General features: G+C 34.8%; 1 protein-coding gene across 6 annotated transcripts in view; it reads left to right on the top strand.

The window, feature by feature from the left end:
- Positions 1–15,675, top strand: part of HNF4G (hepatocyte nuclear factor 4 gamma) — a 121,904-nt gene extending 106,229 nt beyond the window's left edge. For all 6 annotated transcript variants that reach the window (XM_055318136.1, XM_055318139.1, XM_055318135.1 and 3 more), the window contains 7 exons: positions 893–999; positions 3,176–3,331; positions 6,345–6,432; positions 8,440–8,592; positions 8,719–8,955; positions 9,898–10,020; positions 13,116–15,675. In XM_055318136.1, the coding sequence (XP_055174111.1) occupies positions 893–999; positions 3,176–3,331; positions 6,345–6,432; positions 8,440–8,592; positions 8,719–8,955; positions 9,898–10,020; positions 13,116–13,237 (986 nt within the window). In that variant the 3' untranslated portion in view covers positions 13,238–15,675. The remainder of the gene's footprint in view (positions 1–892; positions 1,000–3,175; positions 3,332–6,344; positions 6,433–8,439; positions 8,593–8,718; positions 8,956–9,897; positions 10,021–13,115) is intronic.
- The last annotated feature ends 4,768 nt before the right edge of the window (positions 15,676–20,443 follow it).

Below are 20,443 nucleotides of genomic sequence, written 5' to 3'. Positions count from 1 at the left end.
TTCCTGCTTCTGTGGTTGCTCTCTCTCTCTCTCTCTCTCTTCTCTCTCTCTTTCTCTCTCTCTCAAAATCTTTAAAAAATAAGTAAATAAACAAAATCTAACTTTGATATATACAAGGTAATACTCCCTCTCTCACTCTTCCTTATATTTAAAATGTAGTTTTTAATAAGGAATTTCAATAAGGAATTCAACACACATTGCTTTTCCTTTCTTTTCTGCAACAAGTAGATCTGGCTCCCTCTAAGAAGCTTTTTATATAATACTGAAGATGTCTCCACGTTTCCAAAATGCTGATGTTCAAATCTCAGTCTCCTCCAAAAACACCCCTTACTGTAACTTTTGCTTTATTAATAATGTTTGTAAACTGTCCCAAGGACATTGTTTCATGAGAGATCATAAGATTGCAAGCTTAAAACCACCTTAACTAAATAAATTTACTTTCTATTTCTGTTACTATTTTAGAAAAAAAAATGTGAACATTTCAAAGTGTATGACTCATATCTTCTGACAGTGAATATAATCTTTGAGTTGGTCAATCGTAGGGGCAATTCTTTTCCTCTACTTATCTTACAGTTTTATTAACTTGGAGAGAATGGAAGGCCGTCCTATTACAGATAACAGCATGGTTGAACTGACTGACCCAACACTTTCTGACACGCATATGATCATGAAGCTTCAAAAGGCAATATTTCATGAATTCTAATGACAGGACTGGCCTTCTACTTTTTGAAAGTGGTACAAAATGATAAATATCTTCAGTTGTACCATACTTTCCCCTCTGCCCCTTAGCCCCTTCTTATTTTTTATACTATTACTTTTAAACTTTGAACTGTTTTTCCTGACATATATCGAAAAGAACTGACCAGTGAATACTGTGATTTTTCTCCCCTAGCTGTGCAAAACGAACGCGATAGAATAAGCACCAGAAGAAGCACATTTGATGGCAGCAACATCCCCTCCATTAACACGCTGGCACAAGCAGAAATTCGGTCTCGCCAGGTAACTTGCTGCACTTCAGTATCTAGTCCTGTTCAACAGAATCAAATGTCTATTTAGGCATAATTAGAAAATAATGTGAGTTCATTTAAATGGGCTCATTTCTAAAATAAATTACAGTTTTACTTTGAAAATATTAGATGGACTATTGACTTAATTTTGATACATCCTGAACAACTTCTGTCTTTAAACGAAAAAAATGCAATGCATTTCAGTCTAATATTATTAAATAAAAGTTTGTTTACAAGGTTGATTTAAAATACTAAATGCATAGCACAATGCTCTGGGGACAGTAGGTTGTTTACTAATAAAATCTGTCAAATCAGTTACTATGACTTTTGGGGAGCTTGGTTGACTCCTATCATCAGAGCTTCCTTCCATGAAAATGGTTTCTGAACTCAAGAACTCACCTTGGCATCTGCTTTGGAAACAAATATTTAAGGGAAGAGCCAGAATTCAGAAACCAATGAAGAAAGTTAATTATTTTAAATTCCTAAATGAGCATATCAGTTCCAAAGTCTAAAAATATCTGTCATTAGTTGTATACATAAAAATAAATCATTTAAAAATCAAATGAAGAGGGCAGCCCAGGTGGCTCAGCGGTTTAGCACTGCCTTCAGCCCAGGGCGTGATCCTGGAGACCTGGGATCAAGTCCCACGTCAGGCTCCCTGCATGGAGCCTGCTTCTCCCTCTGCCTGTGTCTCTGCCTCTCTCTCTCTCTCTCTCTCTCTCTCTCTGTCTCTCATGATTAAATAAATAAAAAATCTTTTTAAAAAATCAAATGAAGAAGGATGACTGGATGGCTCATTCAGTTGAGCATCTGACTGGATCTCAACTCAGGTCTTGATCTCAGGGTTGTGAACTCAAGCCCCATGTGGGCTCCACACTGGACATGGAGCCCACCTTAAGGAAAAAAAAAGTATCAAAGAAGAAACCTTTGAAGACAGTTTATTTTAGCATTGCCCCATTAGAAAAGTTAATGATATTTCTCTATTATAAAAAATTATGAAATAGCTAACTATTAATCAGGTTCTATAATGAGTCAGCACAACTACTTTCTATTTTGATAGCATGAGGGTGGAATGATGAGGCTAACATCACCATTATCATCAGTACTGAAGATTACTTGATGATCCTGTAGAGCATTTATAGAATACCTTAAAAGGAAGCTGTGAAGAAATAAACATAAGCATAGAAAGTCACACTCACCCACATACATGTCCAAAAATTAAGTTTATAAGAACTTTTAGAAAGTAATTTTTAGAAAAACATTTTAAAACTTATATTTATATACAGTCTTATTTTATACAGTTCAACCACTTAGAAATCATATATAATTTGAAAATTTTTTCCACACATTAAGCTTTTCAATATTGCTAAGTCAAAAGTTGGTTTCTTAATTTTACTTTGATGGCCTCCCTTTAATGCAGCAACATAACTAGTTCTGGCTTCTCTTCTAAATCTTTTTTTCTTCAGTTTAGTAAACTATATCCACTGAAAACATTTTCCTCGTATATTTCAAAAAGTTATAGATAGGCTTTCTTAGTAGAATTACCATTTTTTAATTAAAAATAATATCACAGAGCATATTTCATGTGACTGTGGCATATCGTTTTGTATAGTCATTGTGAATTAGGAAAATCCTGAAAGTTGAGTAACTTATTTTATGGTTTTGCCAGTGAGGGAAAAAAAAAGGTACTGCTCCCAGAATATGGTACTGTGCAGTGAATGTTTCCTTTCCTTTCCTTTCCTTTCCTTTCCTTTCCTTTCCTTTCTTTTTCTTTTTCTTTTTCTTTTTTTTTCTTTTTTTTTTTTAAAGATTTTACCTATTTATTCATGAGAGATACAGGGAAAGAAGCAGAGACACAGGCAGAGAGGGAGAAGCAGGCTCCCTGCGGGGAGCCTGGTGTGGGACTCGATCCTGGGACCCTGGGATCACACCATGAACCAAAGGCAAATGCTCAACCACTGAGCCACCCAGGCATCCCACAAGTGAATGTTTTCAATGTAGCTTGTGCTGATAGGTATTTTTTTTCTCAATTTTAAAATGTTTCCTATATCTCAAGATACTGTGGCAATGAGAGTGCCCACTTCAAAGGTGTTTACTTATTGCAGTCATGGAAGTATTGCTCACATATTATGTTAAATGAAAAATTAATGTGATCTTCTTAATGCTAGATCTCAGTCTCAAGCCCTGGTGCAAGCACTGACATAAATGTTAAGAAAATTGCCAGTATCGGTGATGTCTGTGAATCTATGAAACAACAGCTCTTAGTCTTGGTGGAATGGGCTAAATATATTCCTGCCTTCTCTGAGTTGCCACTGGATGATCAGGTATAAATTAAAAGGATTTGATGAATGCTTTTGGAAATGTCTTTGGAACTTTACTAAGTTTTTGTGTTTTTTTAAATTATATGTGTAATAGATTTGACCATCTTTAACAAAGGTTAAATAATGAGAAAAATAATTGGTTTTCTTGTCCATTCACTTTGTTCTCTCAAGAGGCACAACTGTTTAACTTCTCTTTTAGGGGTCCTGCAAATGTATTAATTGGGTGAAGTTGAGGAAGACACAGTTTTTCCCTTTTGGAGTTTAAAAATCTTAAGTAAAGAGGAAAAACAAATAGCAAGGAACTGCCATTGTGAGAAAAGTACTGGCAGAGTAAATATCTGGGAGGCAATGGTACACTATTGTCTCGTGGTGTTTATGGAAGGTTCCATATAAAATTCCACCGAAATACCAGGCCACTCCTGGACAGAAACCACATAGGTTGTGTTGGTGTCTTTGTAGGTACTTTATTCAGTTAACATAAAAGTTTGCCTTTTATGTTGTCAATTTTATTCTAACACTTACTATATAAAAATAATAGGTTTGGCAAAAATGTTTCTAGAATCATACTCTGAAATCTACAGAGAAATAGAATTCAGATACAATTATCTTTCCCTAATACATATATTTTCATATTTTGTCAGATATATCTTAAGACATTTTAATTAATAGTTAAGAATTTTAATTTCCTAGTCTGTAAAAACTAGATGATTCGCTTCAGATTCATTTTGAATGCCTACATCTAAGTAGTTAATATTTTGTAGATGAAATTTGAAAAATTTTAATTCCCCACATTGAGTAAACCATAGTGTGTATTATAGCCAGTGCATATTTTTGCACCCTCTAACCAGTGCTCTTTACCACTAATATATAAAAACAAAGAAACAATGAAAAGGAAAGGTGCATGATTGTTTAAAAACCCAAGAAAGGCAAAATATTTACACAACCAGAATGAAAAGTGATCATAAGAAGTTAGCAATTATATTTCTAGGACAGCGTTTCATATGGTGACCAAAAAAAAAAAAGTGCTATGAAATCTGAAATCATTCTTAAAGTATTCTGTAACTGCCTTCCTGGTGTGAGTCATGGTTATTGACATACCATAAAGATAGCTGGCTCAGAAGGTTATTTCAGAGTGAATAATGCTAAATTGCTAAAACCTACGTGTCTCACTCCAAGCCATATAAGTAGGGTTATGTTATTTATCAGTTTTATATTTTTATTATCACTCCTCTTTAAAAGTTGCTGACTTATGTATGAAGACGATGATTTAAAAATTTGAAAACTAAAATCCAGTAAGCCGTCAGAAATAGTTTTTATTTACTAAATGACACTTGAATACTAACAATATAATTAATAGCCATGGGTTGGCAAATACCCATTGTGGTTAAGGCACTAGCGAAGTAGCTTGCAGTTGCATTATATATCATATTATTTTATTTAATCTTCTCTGGAGTTCATGAATGTTATTATCTCCAATCAACAGTGTTTCAAACTGATCCTAGATCAGTGAAATTCACTCAGGAAATTCATCAAACAAATATTTAGTAGGACTACAGTTCAGTGTTAGGAACTGTAAGGATTTGGCAGTAAAAAATACACATTGCGTCACTGTTCCCATAAAGTCTGCACTCTCTTTGGGAGAGACAGACAATAAAAAATATACAGATTATGACTAAGTGAATTCTAGGTGGGGGAAGTTCTATAAAATGGAATGGAATGAGTTGTTGGAGAATGACTGGGGTGGGATGGTAAGACACACTTTAAATTGGAGATCAGAGATTTTTCCTGACACCTGAACGACAAGGGGCCAGGCATGCCCAGATCTAAGGACAAAGCATTCTAGCAACAGGAACAGCATGTTCAAAGGCTCTGAGGCAAGTAGGAGTAATGTGCCTGGAGAAAAGTGAGTAAGGGCTGTCACAAGATGAAACCAGAGAAGTGAGTGGGGGGCAAAGCATTGAGCTAGCCCCCGTGAGGCCACTGTTAAGGAGTTTGAGTTTTATTGTAAAGACAATAAGAAGCCAGTGAGAAGTTTTCAGCAGAGGAGTGATATTAAGTGATTATTATTTTACAAATATTATCTGGGAAACTCCATCAAGAAGGATTTAGGATTGGGGAGCCAGAAAGGAAGCAGGAATATGCATTAGCTCAGTGAAGGGCCTTGAGGCAAGCAAGAAGAATGGTAAAGGCTCTGGCTGGGGTGGTAGCAATGGGGAAGCAGCACCCAGATTTGCTGTACAATTAGAAAGGAATAAAAATGGACTCTGTTTCTGACCTGAACAAGCATTTCGGCTTATGGGGCCATTGACTAAGATGCTGAAGATGTTGGAGACACATTACTTTGATGTGTTATATTTGGAATGCTTCCTGTTCTTTGGGGTGGAGATGTTAAAGTAGGCAATTGAGTACACACATAAGGCTTAGTTGAGAGCTTAGTGCAAAGAGAGGTTCGGTCTAGAAAGTGTGTCAGCAAGCAAATCATTCATCCTCTTCTCAGTATGTCACAAGTCTTTGCGTTGTTTTTATTTATTCAGTTTATGTGTAACAGAGTGTTTTACATATATTTTCTTATGTCGCCCTCATGACCACACTTTGAGATTTTTATCATTGCCTCCCTGTGAGAGATGAAAACAAATGAGTCCCAAACCTTCAGTTTAGTTTATCTAAGGTGAAATAGTAGTATGTGGCCAAGCCACAATGTGAATTCTGATTTGTTTGATTCTATTTCACTCCAAAACACTTTTCTTTCTTTTTTGTTCTACTTTTTTGTTTGTTTGTTTGTTTCCATTGTATTGACTTGGAAGTTTTAGAAATTTTGAAAAGTAAAACTCTATTACATGCTAAGGTGGAAAAATAGAAGCGTTCACGATGGCACGTATCTATGAAGATTATAGTTTATTAAAACAAAAAAAAGGTCCCAGACTTAAAGAACACGGAGTTAATCAGATATATATTATAACGTCTTTTAATCACTATATTTTATAATTAATTGTTAAACTTGAAATTTTTCATTAAGGTGGCACTGTTGAGAGCTCACGCAGGGGAACATTTACTGCTTGGAGCTACGAAGAGATCCATGGTGTATAAAGATATTTTGCTTTTGGGTAAGTTTTTTTTTTTTTAATTTAAGAAGAAATTATGCATGCTTCATCCTTACACAGGATCTATTCTGTATGTAACAAGCATTCGTAGACACTGTCAAATGGTACTCTCACTTCACAAATTGGATTTAATTGATATTGTCCTCACTCAAGGCCCTATATTTCCTTGACTTGATTGCAAGGAAGTTTAGAGGGCATTGAGACACTCAGGGTTATCAGTGAGATGATGGATGTTAGCTGAACCTATTATGGTAATCATTTCACCATATATGTAAATCAAACCATCATGCTCTACACCTTAAATTTACACTGTGATGTATGTCAATTATATCTCAATAAAACTAGGGGAGAATGTTTAAAAATAAAAGATGTTGCTCAATAAAGGTAAATTGAATTATGTTTAAATCATATCAGGACAAAGAATTAGTGATTCATGTGACCACTTTATTGGAATCTCCGTGTTGTTTCACATTCTTTCAGTGTCTACTTAATACTTATAATTATATTGTTTTATACACTTCCAAGGAACATGTTTATTTCCCATAATCTTATTGCTTACAGTATGATGCAACATCCCAGGTTAAAAAAAAATAATTTGGTGACTATGTCTGAAAATTCTGATAGTTAAGTTGCAGTGCTGGAAGAGGCAAAGTAAGATGGCAGGTTGAATGGGATAAGGTACAAAGGGAAAGCTTTTGTTTTCCTTAAGCAATTGTTCCAATCCCCAAGTCTTACTTGCCTTTTAAATTAGGTTTCCTGTTGAGAGAGTTGAGATCCCTCTAATAATTATTACCCCCACCTCTCTCTGGCTGTATGAAATGATGACCAGATTGTGTATCCTATTTTTTGATAGATACTGTGTCTCAAAATAGAAATAAATTAAATGTGATATAACAATAGCTAATATTTGTTGAGGACGTACTATGTAAGATGCATTGCTCTAAGTGCTTTACATGTAAATACACACACCTCATGTAATCTTCATGATAACCCAAGAGGTAGGTACTGTTATTCTGCAGGTGAAGAAATGCAGGCAGAGAATGTTTACCTAAGATCACAAATCTCGTAAGGGATAGAGCCAGGATTCTAAAGCGCATAATATGACTGCATAGACTATGCTGTTAGATTCTATTAAACACTCTCTTGCATTTAGAAAACTGCAAGAGATGTGAATACAATATACTTAAATTGTAAATTCACACCTATAACACATTATAGATGTGAATACAATATACTTAAAAACCCAAATGAAAAAAAAAAAAAAACCAAATGTCCTTGCTACCTAATTCTAAAGTGTTTTACCTCGAATAATTAGATAACTAACTTTTCATAAGAGCAAGGCTACATTTTTTAAGTTCATTTGCACATGTTGTTATACTGAAAATTGTCTTTGCCTGCAGTGAAAAAATTCAGAATATACTGCTTTTTATAAAACCAGAAAATAACAGTTTAGGCTGTTATCCTAGGAGTTTTTGTCTTTTAGAGCCAGAGACTTTCTGAATTAGATAGGGATTTTCTGAATTTAGGGATTAGGTAGTCTAGTCTCGATTCAGTTTCTGAATTTTCTTGAATTCATCTACTTCTAGTTGTTAAAATTGCGTCCCAAGAGTTGTTACAGCTACACACCCCTACATCAGTAAAGGAGTCCTAGTTTTATCCAGTGTAAGCAGGAAAGTTTCTTTAGGTTTTGTGTTACGCTCATTAATGAGTAAGACACTAATAGATAACTGACACAGTGGCAGGCTAATCATTATATTTTGTGTCTCCCTTGTCAATTATTAGCTTGTTATTGGTCTGTACTTTCGTGTTATCACTAGTGACTGGGGCTGTTAAAATGCATGTGATCATATTATCAATGTCATTGATCCTTGACGTGTTCTTAAACTTTTCTAACATAACCAGCTAACAGTACTGGAAGGAAGTACTATTACTACTCCTTCAAGGGAAGAACACTTAAATCCCATCTGATGATCTTTTTGTTGGACAGCGGCTGATCTTTTTTTCTCCTAGGAAACAACTACGTAATTCACCGCAACAGCAGTGAAGTCGAGATCAGCCGTGTGGCCAACCGGGTTCTAGACGAGCTGGTACGACCATTTCAAGAAATTCAGATTGATGACAACGAATATGCTTGTTTGAAGGCAATTGTATTTTTTGATCCAGGTTTGTTTTCAGATTTCCATTAAAAAATAATTATAATGAAAAGTGAACTATTTCATATTAGAACGTTTACTCCTCACACTTTAGTAAGATTCGATCTTTAGATTGCCCTTTGTCTTCCTTTATTAGATGCAAAGGGGCTAAGTGATCCAGTAAAGATTAAGAACATGCGGTTCCAGGTGCAGCTCAGTTTGGAGGATTACATCAACGACAGGCAGTATGACTCCCGGGGGCGGTTTGGAGAGCTGCTTCTGCTCCTGCCCACCCTGCAGAGCATCACTTGGCAAATGATTGAGCAAATACAGTTCGTTAAGCTCTTTGGAATGGTTAAAATTGACAACCTACTTCAGGAAATGCTACTGGGTGGTGAGTACATTTGAGAATTTCCACTTTACTTATTAGCATCGCACTCTGTACAGAGTTGACCTATTTACTGTTTGTCCGTGGCATAATGAACCCAATTTTTTACATTTAGAAAGTCTGCAAAACTCATTGGATGGAGACAAAAATACCTGAATGTGTTGAAATCCTCATTCTTACCAGTTTCCACCATCTTTGTGCCACCCAGTTCCTCTCGCCTTAGTTTTTATCTTTTCGAAGGTGGTAAATAGAAATATATTTCCTATATTTAGTTCTCCTCGGAGTGTATTATTTTTTTCTAAGCTTGACTCCTTTAAAAGCTCAAAGATACCAGCATGGCAACATAACCTATAGAAATGTTCATAGTAAATACCTTAAAAATAAACACTTTCCTCCTGAAGTAATTAATTGACGTAACACAGTGAGAAAGGAAAAAATGAGATTTCATTGCTGCAATAAATGTCAGGAATAAGTTAAGAAATCATTTATTTTGTGTTCTGATCTAGATTACATTTCCTTGTAAAATCACTTTATTTTATTTTATTTTAGTTTTAGTTTTCTGATTCTTAATGTGTTCCTAATGACATCTTTCTGAAATAAAAGTTGTTTATGCTATCAGTGTGATCCCAAATATTATCAACTTGAGGTAAGTGATTCTTGGAATTGCCTTAACAACAGGCAGCAAACCTAATGATTCCAGGAAACGGCACACAAGGTCCATTATTAATACACACCATAATATGATACAACATTAATCTAGCCAATGCACAGTGAAAGCTGCCCTTGTCCTTAATATGGTGGCAGTTCTATTAATTTATTTTTGAAATCCCAAAAAGCACTTTGCAAAAATAGCAATATCCACGCTGTCAATCAAAACATTTGTTGCAAGGTAAACTTGCCGTCCCTGATTAAATATCACTAACGCAAGCATCTTTTTATCTTCTGTAGGTGCTTCCAATGACGCTAGTCATCTCCATCATCCCATGCATCCACATTTGTCTCAAGATCCATTAACTGGACAAACTATACTTTTAGGTCCCATGTCGTCACTGGTTCATACAGACCAGATCTGTAAGTACCTGAGCTACTTTTCAACCATAATAACTTTTAAACTTAATTGAGAAAAAGTGGCATTTGGGGAAAGAATCTATCAGTACCCAGGAACTGCAAAACTTAAGTACAGTTTCCTCTCTAGGACTCAACAGTGGGAGATTGTGGTGTTCAGCAAATCACTTATTCTCCTTAGGCACAGGTTTGCTTCCTGAAATGGGATGTGAGTGCGTAAATGTTTCTAAAGTATGACAGGATCTACACGCAGTCCTGGTTTTGTCTGGTAGTGTAGGATCGTAAAAAGGACTTTGCAAGCTGGAACCATGCAAAGGAATCTTAATAATCAATAGGAAAATTATAGTTTGCTTGTGACCTTTAAAAAGGCTTGCCAAAATATTAAGGACTCTCTTAACTACAGGATATAAATGTAGAGGGAAATTGAAAAATAAGAATCCTGATATTTATTTGGTACATGGTAATGTTAACATTAGATTCACTGAGAATTAATGAGTTTTATTTCTTTGTTAAAAAAATTATGAAGTGGGGCAGCCCGAGTGGCTCAGTGGTTTGGTGTTGTCTTCAGCCCAAGGCGTGATCCTGGAGATCCAGGATCCAGTCCCACGTCGGGTTCCCTGCATGGAGCCTGCTTCTCCCTCTGCCTGTGTCTCTGCCTCTCTCTCTCTCTCTCTCATGGATAAATAAATAAAATTTAAAAAATATATATGAAGTGTAGGGGCTCCTGGGTGACTCAGTTAAATAAGCACCTGCCTTTGGCTCAAGTCATGATCCCGGGGTTCTGGGATTCAGCCCAAGTTGTGCTCCCTGAGCCGCACCTAGCTTTTACCTCTGCCCCTCCCTGCCACTCATGCTCTCTCTCTCTCTCAAATAAATAAATAAAATCTTTAAAAATATATTATAATGTGTAGTTTAAACAGTGTTTGCTGCTTTTCCGTCCTCTAACTTGCAAGTGGAAGTGGGTACCCTTCTTTGCCTTGATGAATTTTACTTTTTTGAAAGTTTGGATCAGCTGCCAACATTTTACCTTTTGTACTTTCCATGTCTTCATCCTTTTCAATGCGATCAGTTTTTTCACTAATGTCCCTCAGTTTTCCTTCACTAAGCTCCAGAATGCAGATTTAGAAACTCAAACAGTAGCAGTGTCTGCATTCCTGGGGGCAGCTACTTCTGTAACTCCATCCGTGCTCCATTCACCTCCTGTATTATGACTTTTTGCTCTTTTTTCTTTCTTTCTTTTTTTTTTTTTTTTTGCAAAATATCATGAGAATTTATCACTAGGAGACAAGGAGGCAGCGCACAACTACACATTTAAGTTGTCGGTACATGAACTGAATAAAACATATTCAGTGGCCAATCACTAACAGACTGAAAGCTGTGATGTGATTGGTCACTGATCATAATGCACATCTGTCATCAAAGTAATTAATAGACCAAAGAGTTAGCAGTGAAGTTTGTACGTATGCAGTTACTCGCAGTTAACTTTGAGTTACCATGCTCACTGAAATTCAAACCACGGACTGGTGCTATTTAGCTAAGCTGTGATAACTGAAATTCGTATGTGTGAAATTTGTGCAAAGTGAGGACTGCTGGGAAAGCTCTTTGGAACTAAAATGGTTATAAATAGTAGAGGTTAGTAGCTAAGTTAATCTGATAGTATTACAGATTTAACACAAATTCTATGTTTATAAGCTACCCCTCGGTTAAAAATCTGTATATGACAAAATTTCTAGAATTGTTTCTGAATTTATACTAAGTTATCCCAGATTTGCCTTTGACCTATCTCCTCCTAACACTAAATCAAATACTTATTACCACTGCTATCCCTTAGATACAAGCACTAGTAAACCCATGTGTAAATTATATCTGAAACACAGAGTTCTTTGATTATATCATACAGGTAGAAATACAATTATTAGAAAAATATACAAATTATGGAAATAGCAGGACATACTTAACCTGTGGATATAAATGTACTTGAAAGACAATTTGGAACCATCTTTGTGAGGTAAATGTTAACATTTTCATTTCAGTCAAAAGCAGAGAGAGACAAACCCAATACCATCTCTCTTAGAGATTAGTTATTCATAAACCCAGAAAATAAAACACATTAACAACATATTAAACATTATAGGCATCAACTGGCAAGAAAGTTTAACAATTCTGCTGGTGGTTGAATCTTTTACTTTTTAAATGTTAGTTTTCTAGTATTTTTAAAAGCATATTTGCTGACCCTCATCTTTTAAAATTCACATCCTATTTTTTATTTTCCCTCTTTCAACAAAATTACAAGAATCATTTTTAAAGGAAAATTCGCTCTGTTTGCCCCTATTTGGAATAGTTCATAAATCATGCAAAGCAAAACATTAAACACATTCACACACAAAAATTAAGTTCATGTGTATTTTCCTGGCCTTTGTACAGTAAAAGTTTGCAATATGGAGGAAATATTCTTCAAGACAATGAAGTATTCAAACCGTAACTTTTTTTAATTACTTGGGCTTGCTCTTTGCATTGATGGGGAAGGGAAGGGTGAGCTCAACTGTAATAGTAATTTTGAAGCTGAAAAGCCATTAGTTTTTAGATGCTTTTAACTACAGTATAGGTTTCAGAGCACTTGAAAAGTATCTTACCTTATTATATCATCTAATATGTTTGAGTTAGTGGAATCCAAGCCAAAGTTATTTTATTTTATGTGCATTTTTATTGCAAAAAATGTGAAGTTGTTTTTTAAGATTTGAAAAAAAAAAAAAAGAACTGACCTTCTGTTAATTCTTTTCATTGACTTTTTTTCTGCTGGGTCTGTCTCTAAGAATGAAATACTCATAAATGCTATTAAGAAAGGCAGGAAGTGACTTATAAGGGACTATTAAGTAACTATTAAGATGTTTAAGCATGCTCTATTCCATTTGAATGCTGTCTAGGAATTCAGAAGGCAGTGCAACTCCAAAAGGACCTCAATGAGCTCGTATTCTATAATCACTTTATATATGGCTTTTAAAAATATCTCCAAACTAAAAATAATGCATACTGATATCATGCAGGACTTAATGGGTTGGGCTAGGATGACAATCACATACAACTCTCTGCTTCTTTTTTAGCAACTCCTGAGACCCCACTCCCTTCCCCACCACAAGGCTCTGGACAAGAACAGTACAAAATAGCTGCCAACCAAGCTTCAGTGATTTCACACCAGCCTCTCTCCAAACAAAAGCAATTGTGAGGATGTGTCTACTCGCAAACGGCACTGCATAAATGTGAAAACTTGTTGATCTTGAAATAACTCAGGATAGTACTTTTGGCAAACTGTGAGCCAAGGCTTCTGCATGGTGCTGTTATAAGATGGTATCTTGTTTTTTTGTTTATAGGCTCATGTTTTTTGTTGTTGCTGTTGTTTAAAACTTTCAGATACAAACAATGTGTATCTGAGTTTCAGTATGTTTGTATATATTTTTCCAACTTCCCTCGCACTGTTCCCCAACTAGTTGAATCTCATGTACTACTTTCATTTGTTGTCTTGATATTAATTTAAATCTGTAAATAATTGCTTCATTGTGATGTGATGTAGAATTAAGTGTTCTTTTTTGACTAAGAACAGTAGATCAGCAACTCCAGATCAGTGTAAAATATGCCAAGTTGTTTTGTTTTGTTTTTATCAATTTTAAACTTGCAAATTAGAAAAATAAAGCAGTTGCTATTGAAGAGGAAATATTTCTTTGAAGAAGAATCACTTTTGGTTATCCTGTGGCTAAGAAATATCTTTCTGGCTCACAGTTATATATGCCTGTCTTTAGCTTAGGAAATTATAAATAACCATTCCAAGGATGACTGGTTCTTCCTTGAAATCTGCCTCTATTTGAAGATGTATCTTAAGATAAAGCATGTTTGTTTTAACAGTTAAGATACAGGATAAAAGGTTAAAAAAAAAAAAGGGAAACCCTTAATACAGTGTCTCGACCAAGAGAGACACTGATTTTCTTTCCTAAAACAGTCTAGAAGTCAGCATCTATTGACTAGAAACTAACCGAATATGTGTATCCAGTTCCCAGGGAAGCTGAGAGAGCAGTGTTTAGGTGATAAACTTTGTGCCCACTGAAACTGCACCAGTTTGAGAGACTGTTATTGGCCGACAGACCACCATCTGTCACATATGCATTGCCTCATTTAATCCTCACAGGTACCTGTCAAAGAGCTATTATTATCTTTCACTTACAAATGAAGAAATCTATTGCTTTGAGGATATGTAACCAAAGTTCTTAAACCTGAAGAGTAGGATAGCCACCACCTTTATGCCCAGGTCTGCTTGACATTAAGGAAAACAAATCTTTGGGGTGGAATGAAAAATGTGAGTTTTTCACTATGGTTTTAAATATATGCAATTGAGCAATGACAGAATCTTATCCATCTTTTACCTTAGCACATATTCACATGTAATCAATGAGTGTAAATTTGTTGCAGCATGAATAAGAAACCACTGTGGTTTTAATGCCTTCTCTCTGGGAAAAAAAAAAAAAAACACAAAACTTTATTAAAAAAAAAACTTTATTTAAAAAACACTTTAAAACAAATTAAAGAAAATAAAAGATATAATCCAAAATAGGTTATGATGAAAACAAACACAAATTCAAATCACTGACGCGGCAGATTTCCAAAAATCAAGTGGACTGAGGAGTATAGTTCATTGGAGCCCTATTTGATGTAAAGTGAAGCTTATTTAAAAACAATTATGATGGGCCACGTCAAGAAACCGTGGTCTCTCTCTCTCTCTCTTTCTCTCACACACACAGAGGCAACATACACATGTCCTGAAGTAGTGAAAAACTGGTTGAGTAATTATCAGCGATATAAGAAAGTGTCCCAATCTGTAAGAGACTGAATTCAATGATTTTTACAGAGCCTCAAAAGTTCTAAAATTTCATAACCCCCATTTACCCTACAAATAAAAATGTTCTGTTATTATTAACTAACTTATTACCTCAGAGTAGAAAACTGATTAGAAGGTATCATTGAGTTAATAAAATCAAAATTCCTTCAATACCTGGTACCTGCAAACTATAAAATGTATCTTTGAGAGTGAGTGAGGGAAGAGCAAAATTTATTTAATTATTATTTTGTGGAAATTTAGCATCTCAATTTCATGTTTTTCATCTTTAAAAATACAAATATCCTTTGTAGGTTCTGTTTAACTTTTTGTGCTGTTCTCTTAATAGATATTAAAAAAAAATTTTAAAACATAAAACCAGAAGATTCATTTTTAGTGAGCCTTTTAACTTATCTGCATACATTTATTAAACAGCTTTGTTTTAGAAATTATTGCTAACGACTTTGTTTTAATAACTATGGTCAGGGAATTTTTAATATAATATTTTTGTATACTTAACTGCCAAAAATGCTGACCAAAGAGGAACTGAAGTTTTCAGCATATTTTCAAAATACTGGTAATGAAAAACATGGCTTTTATATAGCACAAAACTTTTTTCAGGTAATAAGTATGAATAATTTATTGTGAAATAGTGATTCATTTTATAAATGTAAAATTATTTTTATAAATTTTATTGTTGAAAATCAAAACTTACTAAATTTTGTAAGTGTTAAATTATAGTGAGATTAAAATATTTCTAAACTGTGATATGTTGTTTCACTGAACTTTCTAAATAAAAATTGAGGAAAAAAAACCTGAAGTAGAGTGCTTCATTATTGTTTAAAATGATTTTGAAATTCTAGAGATACTAATAATATTTTTTATGTGGACATTTAATTAAATTCAAATAGAGTTCACCAATATTGATCTTTAGAAGCCAGAGCAAAATTAATTAGCACATCTCCAAATAATCATAGAATTGGACACTGATTGAAGGGAGAATACTCACATTTACACTACATTGTGTAGTTTTTCTTGAGAATTTTGTGACAGTAATTAAAATAAATGAGCCAGCCTGTCTTAAATGTTGTGTACATATACTCTGGCAATACTTTTTTAACCTAGATGTTTTCATTGCTATTGTCCTCCATTCATATTTAAACCTTTTTTTGTAAAATCTCTTAAAATATGAAGACTTTAAATTTCATTTTTCTAAGATTCTACTTTTATTTTTACTCTTATCATGGTAACATGTCCACATCATTTAAAAACACAAATTATATTTAAGATTTATAGTGAAAACCTGCAGTACTCCCATTTGACCACTGCCTCCACATTTTGTCTTTCAGCAAAACACTCCAATAGTGTAGCTGCTTTATCTGGTGTTTTTTCTCCATAGTTTGAAAGCATTAGATCATATCACCGTTTTTCAATTTTTTTTTTCAGTTTTAGACTGTATCTCCGGGCAAACACTCAACTCCTACCATATCCTCCCAATTTTTTTACAAATCAATATATTTTTTTACTTCCTTAGTAGTTACTACTTAAGTAACTGTGTACTCTGTTAAAATATGAAACATATAGTTTTTATATTTTTGTGGAGAATATAAGAAATATACTCTAATTTTATAGAGAAATTCAGAAGAGAAAGAAGAGTTCTTGCTCTAAGTCACAGGAGGATTGCAATTTAGAATAAAGATAAAATGTTGCATATATTAATAATAAGGTGTATTGTACTCTATATTCCAGTGCCATTTGACATCCATTTCAACGTGGGCATTTGAGCTGATCTTTTTTAACTTACGTCACTTTCTTCCCTCCAAGATCTCATTGAACTGCCCAGAAAGAAAGCCTTTTAAGAGTAAGAGTATGTGTCCTGAAACTTTCAATTTTTTTTCTGCAAAATACAAGGCAGACGACATCAGAGTAAAAGAAATGCACACTTGCCCGTGATTAACCAAAAGCATAATGGTGCATCTGTGAAAGTGATATGAAATTCCAGATATAGAATCCTCAAAAACTTCAAAGTTGTTACAGGAGAGGCTAAGACCAAGAGAAGAGCTTGTGACAGCCAATGAAAGTCAAATCAAAGGACATAAAGAGCAACAGCAGTGACCCACTGCGGGGGGGCTCATAGTGTGATTCACCTGATTTCCCTTGAGGCAGATGGGTTGTCAGGAAAGGAGGGTCTAAGCCACAGCAATTTCCAAGTTGTGAGAGTTGTATTCAGTTACAGAAGAGATAGAGCAATCCTAACTTCGGAGTAGTGTAATAATTATATGAAAGAAGGGACTCGATTCAATGGTGAACTTGTCCCCTACAGCTTTCCCTCTTCCCCGTCATCCCCCGACCCCGTTCTTCCTTACAGGCACAGATAAAGTTGTAAAATACACAGGCATATTTAAGTAGAAGGCAATGCCTTGGGTGGGGAGGATGGAACTGGATAGGATGAGGGACAAAGACAATTCTTTCTATCCACCCAGATGTGGAAACAAACAGTTACTGAAGAAATCTGTGAACTTTCCTGTGGTGACCACCTGTCAAAAGTAGCCAGTGCTCCATTTCTTATATCCGGCTGGATCCATTTTTTGGAAAAAACGATTCTTTAGAAAACACAAAGTTTGCCCTACAATACAAAAAAGTACTAGGTGGGGCAGCCCTGGCTGCTCAGTGGTTAGCGCTTCCTTCAGCCTGAGGTGTGATCCCGGAGACCCAGGTTCAAGTCCCTTGTCAGGCTACCTCCATGGAGCCTGCTTCTCCCTCTGCCTGTGTCTCTGCCTCTCTCTCTCTCCGTCTCTCATGAATAAATAAATAAAATCTTAAAAAAAAAAGTACTAGGTGCTTCAAAGGGGGTTCAGGGAGAGATGAAAGGGAAGAAGACACTGTATGCCAGGACTCTAATTTTACACTAGTTGCAAATAACAGGGTAAAACTATGTGTGTGTGTGTGTGTGTGTGTGTGTATTTCTTATTGATATTTCATAAATACAATTAAAAATTTGCAAATAACTATTAATAGAACTAAAATAGGATTCATAGGGGATCCCTGGGTGGCTCAGCGGTTGAGCTTCTGCCTTTGGCCCAGGGTGTAATCCTGGAGTCTCAGGATCGAGACCCGCATCTGGCTCCCTGCATGGAGACTGCTTCTCCCTCTGCCTGTGTCTCTGCCTCTCTCTCTCTCTCTCTCTCTTTCTCTCTCTCTCTCTCTCTCTCTCTGTCTCTCATGAATAAATAAATAAAATCTTTAAAAAAATAAAATAGGATTAATTGAATATACCATTGTAGAAAAAAAGAATAAGAAAAATCGAGCAGTCTCATGAAAGAGGAGTCTTAAAAAATATCAAGGAAACAGAAAACTAAAAATAACATGGGAGATATATGACAAAACTTTGATATCTCATTAAGTTTTATAGGTTGAAAAAAATCACCTGATTGATATAATTATTTTTAGATTAGATTAGAATACAAGTTCATTTATGTTTTTATCACATAATTCTGTAGTACATAATTCTTTACAAAGTTATCCAGTGACATTGATGCAATATAATATACGAAATATATTAAACCTCTACACTTTGCCACAAATTTGTAGGCACTGGAGCTCTCAGTTTCTAAGGGAATTTTGAAGAGGAAAAACATTAAGCCATAGTCATACAAATAATTACAGATAACCAATCATTACTTTGTAGTCCAATAACCAGACATTTTGAGTTGCCTAGATAAATTTACATTGAGATCAGGAAAGAGCTCTCAGGAAAAAACTGAAAGAAGACTGTACCTAAGGCTCAGTGAATAAGAACATGAAGGCCAGGGCACCTAGGTGGCTCAGTGGTTGAATGTCTGTCTTTGGTTCAGGTCATGATCCTGCGGTCCTGGAATTCGAGTTCTATGTAGATGGAATCTACATCAAGTTCCCCTCAAGAAGCCTGCTTCTCCCTCTGCCTATGTCTCTGCCTCTCTCTCTGAGCTCTCATGAATAAATAAATAAATAAATAAAATATCAAACAAAAACACAAAACAAACAAAAAAACCCATTAGGGCCAAAACCAGAAGGTATAAAGGTGGGTGGAGGGCAGACAACACAGTTCCTAATGGGCCATGCTAAGGATTTCAGATTTTAATTTATTTCCATGTGATTCACCAAATGCTTTTAAGTAGGACAGAATATGATCCACACTGATTTTTTGCAATCAATCACTCTGCTAAATGGAAAATGAGTCAAATTGGACCAGAAACATCCTCACTGAAAGAAATAAAAAGAAATATTTGTATTCTGGATTAGGGTAAAAGTACCAAAAATTTGGTACAAATACATGCAACTAAATATATACCAATATATATCACTGTTTTGGAAGCAGACACAATGAGACTTCTTCCAAATTTGATATTGGGTATGTACAATGGTACAGCAGCTTTGGAAAGAATTTTCATATTCTTACATGAATTAAACATACAAAAAAAAAACACATACAATTACTATATTAGCCTGAAATACCAGTCTTAGATATTGCCCAAAAGAATTGAAAATATGTGTCAAATAAAGACTTGTGCAGAGTTTTTTATTCCTTATAACTGAAAACTGGAAACAACCTAAACATCCAAAACTGTTAGTGGGGAAACTGTGGTATATTCACACAAATTAAATTAATACAGAAATTAAGAGATGAATTACTGATAAGCATTACAAAATGGACAAATCTTGAAAACATGATGAGCAAATGAAACCAGACAAAAGTATACACTGGAAAAAAACAAAAAGAAAGAAAGGATAACTGGTCTATACTGCGAGAAAGCAAATCAATTATTGCCTAGGTTTGAATCTGATTTCAAAGAGGCAGGAGGACATTTGAGGGTGTGGGGGTAGTGATAAATTACAGCTTGATTTTGGTGGTGTTCATATTTGTCAAACTTTGCCAACCTTTACATTTATTTTTTTTAAAGATTTTAATTATTTATTCATGAGAGACACAGAGAGAGAGAAAGAGACACAGGCAGAGGCAGGGGGAGAAGCAGGCTCCCTGCAGGGAGCCTGATGCGGGACTTGATCCTAGGACCCTGAGATCACAACCTGAGCCAGAGGCAGCCTCCCAACCACTGAGCCACCCAGGTGCCCAGCCAAGCTTTACATTTAAATGTATGTATTTTACTGTATATAAATTATATCTCAATAAAGTTCACAAAAGTGAAATGCACTATATTATTTAAAAATTACAAAAAGAACAAGAAATAAACCTAATTAATGCTATAAAAATAATACATAAACAAGAAAGTAAAAAAGAAATATAACTTAAGAAATAGAAAAAATATATAATTTGTAATAAATCCAGTTACTAGTGCTCTGAAATGACAAATAAATTAGGTGAAATCTTTGATTAAACTACCCAAGATAAATGGAGGGAGCTGAAAGAAACATACAGGCTGATAACTCTTATGACTATAACTGCAAAATGTCTAAACAAAATACTGGAAAATTAAATTCAATGCTATAACGAAAGGATAGTATAACATATTCAAGTGGACTTTCTTCCAGAAATGCATGATTGGGTTACTATTTGACCATCAATCATTA

Source organism: Nyctereutes procyonoides, unplaced genomic scaffold (genome assembly GCF_905146905.1).
Source record: "Nyctereutes procyonoides isolate TBG_1078 unplaced genomic scaffold, NYPRO_anot_genome, whole genome shotgun sequence".
Lineage (NCBI taxonomy): Eukaryota > Metazoa > Chordata > Mammalia > Carnivora > Canidae > Nyctereutes > Nyctereutes procyonoides.
Note: the sequence above shows the minus strand (reverse complement) of the source record. Positions and strands in the feature narration are given on the sequence as shown.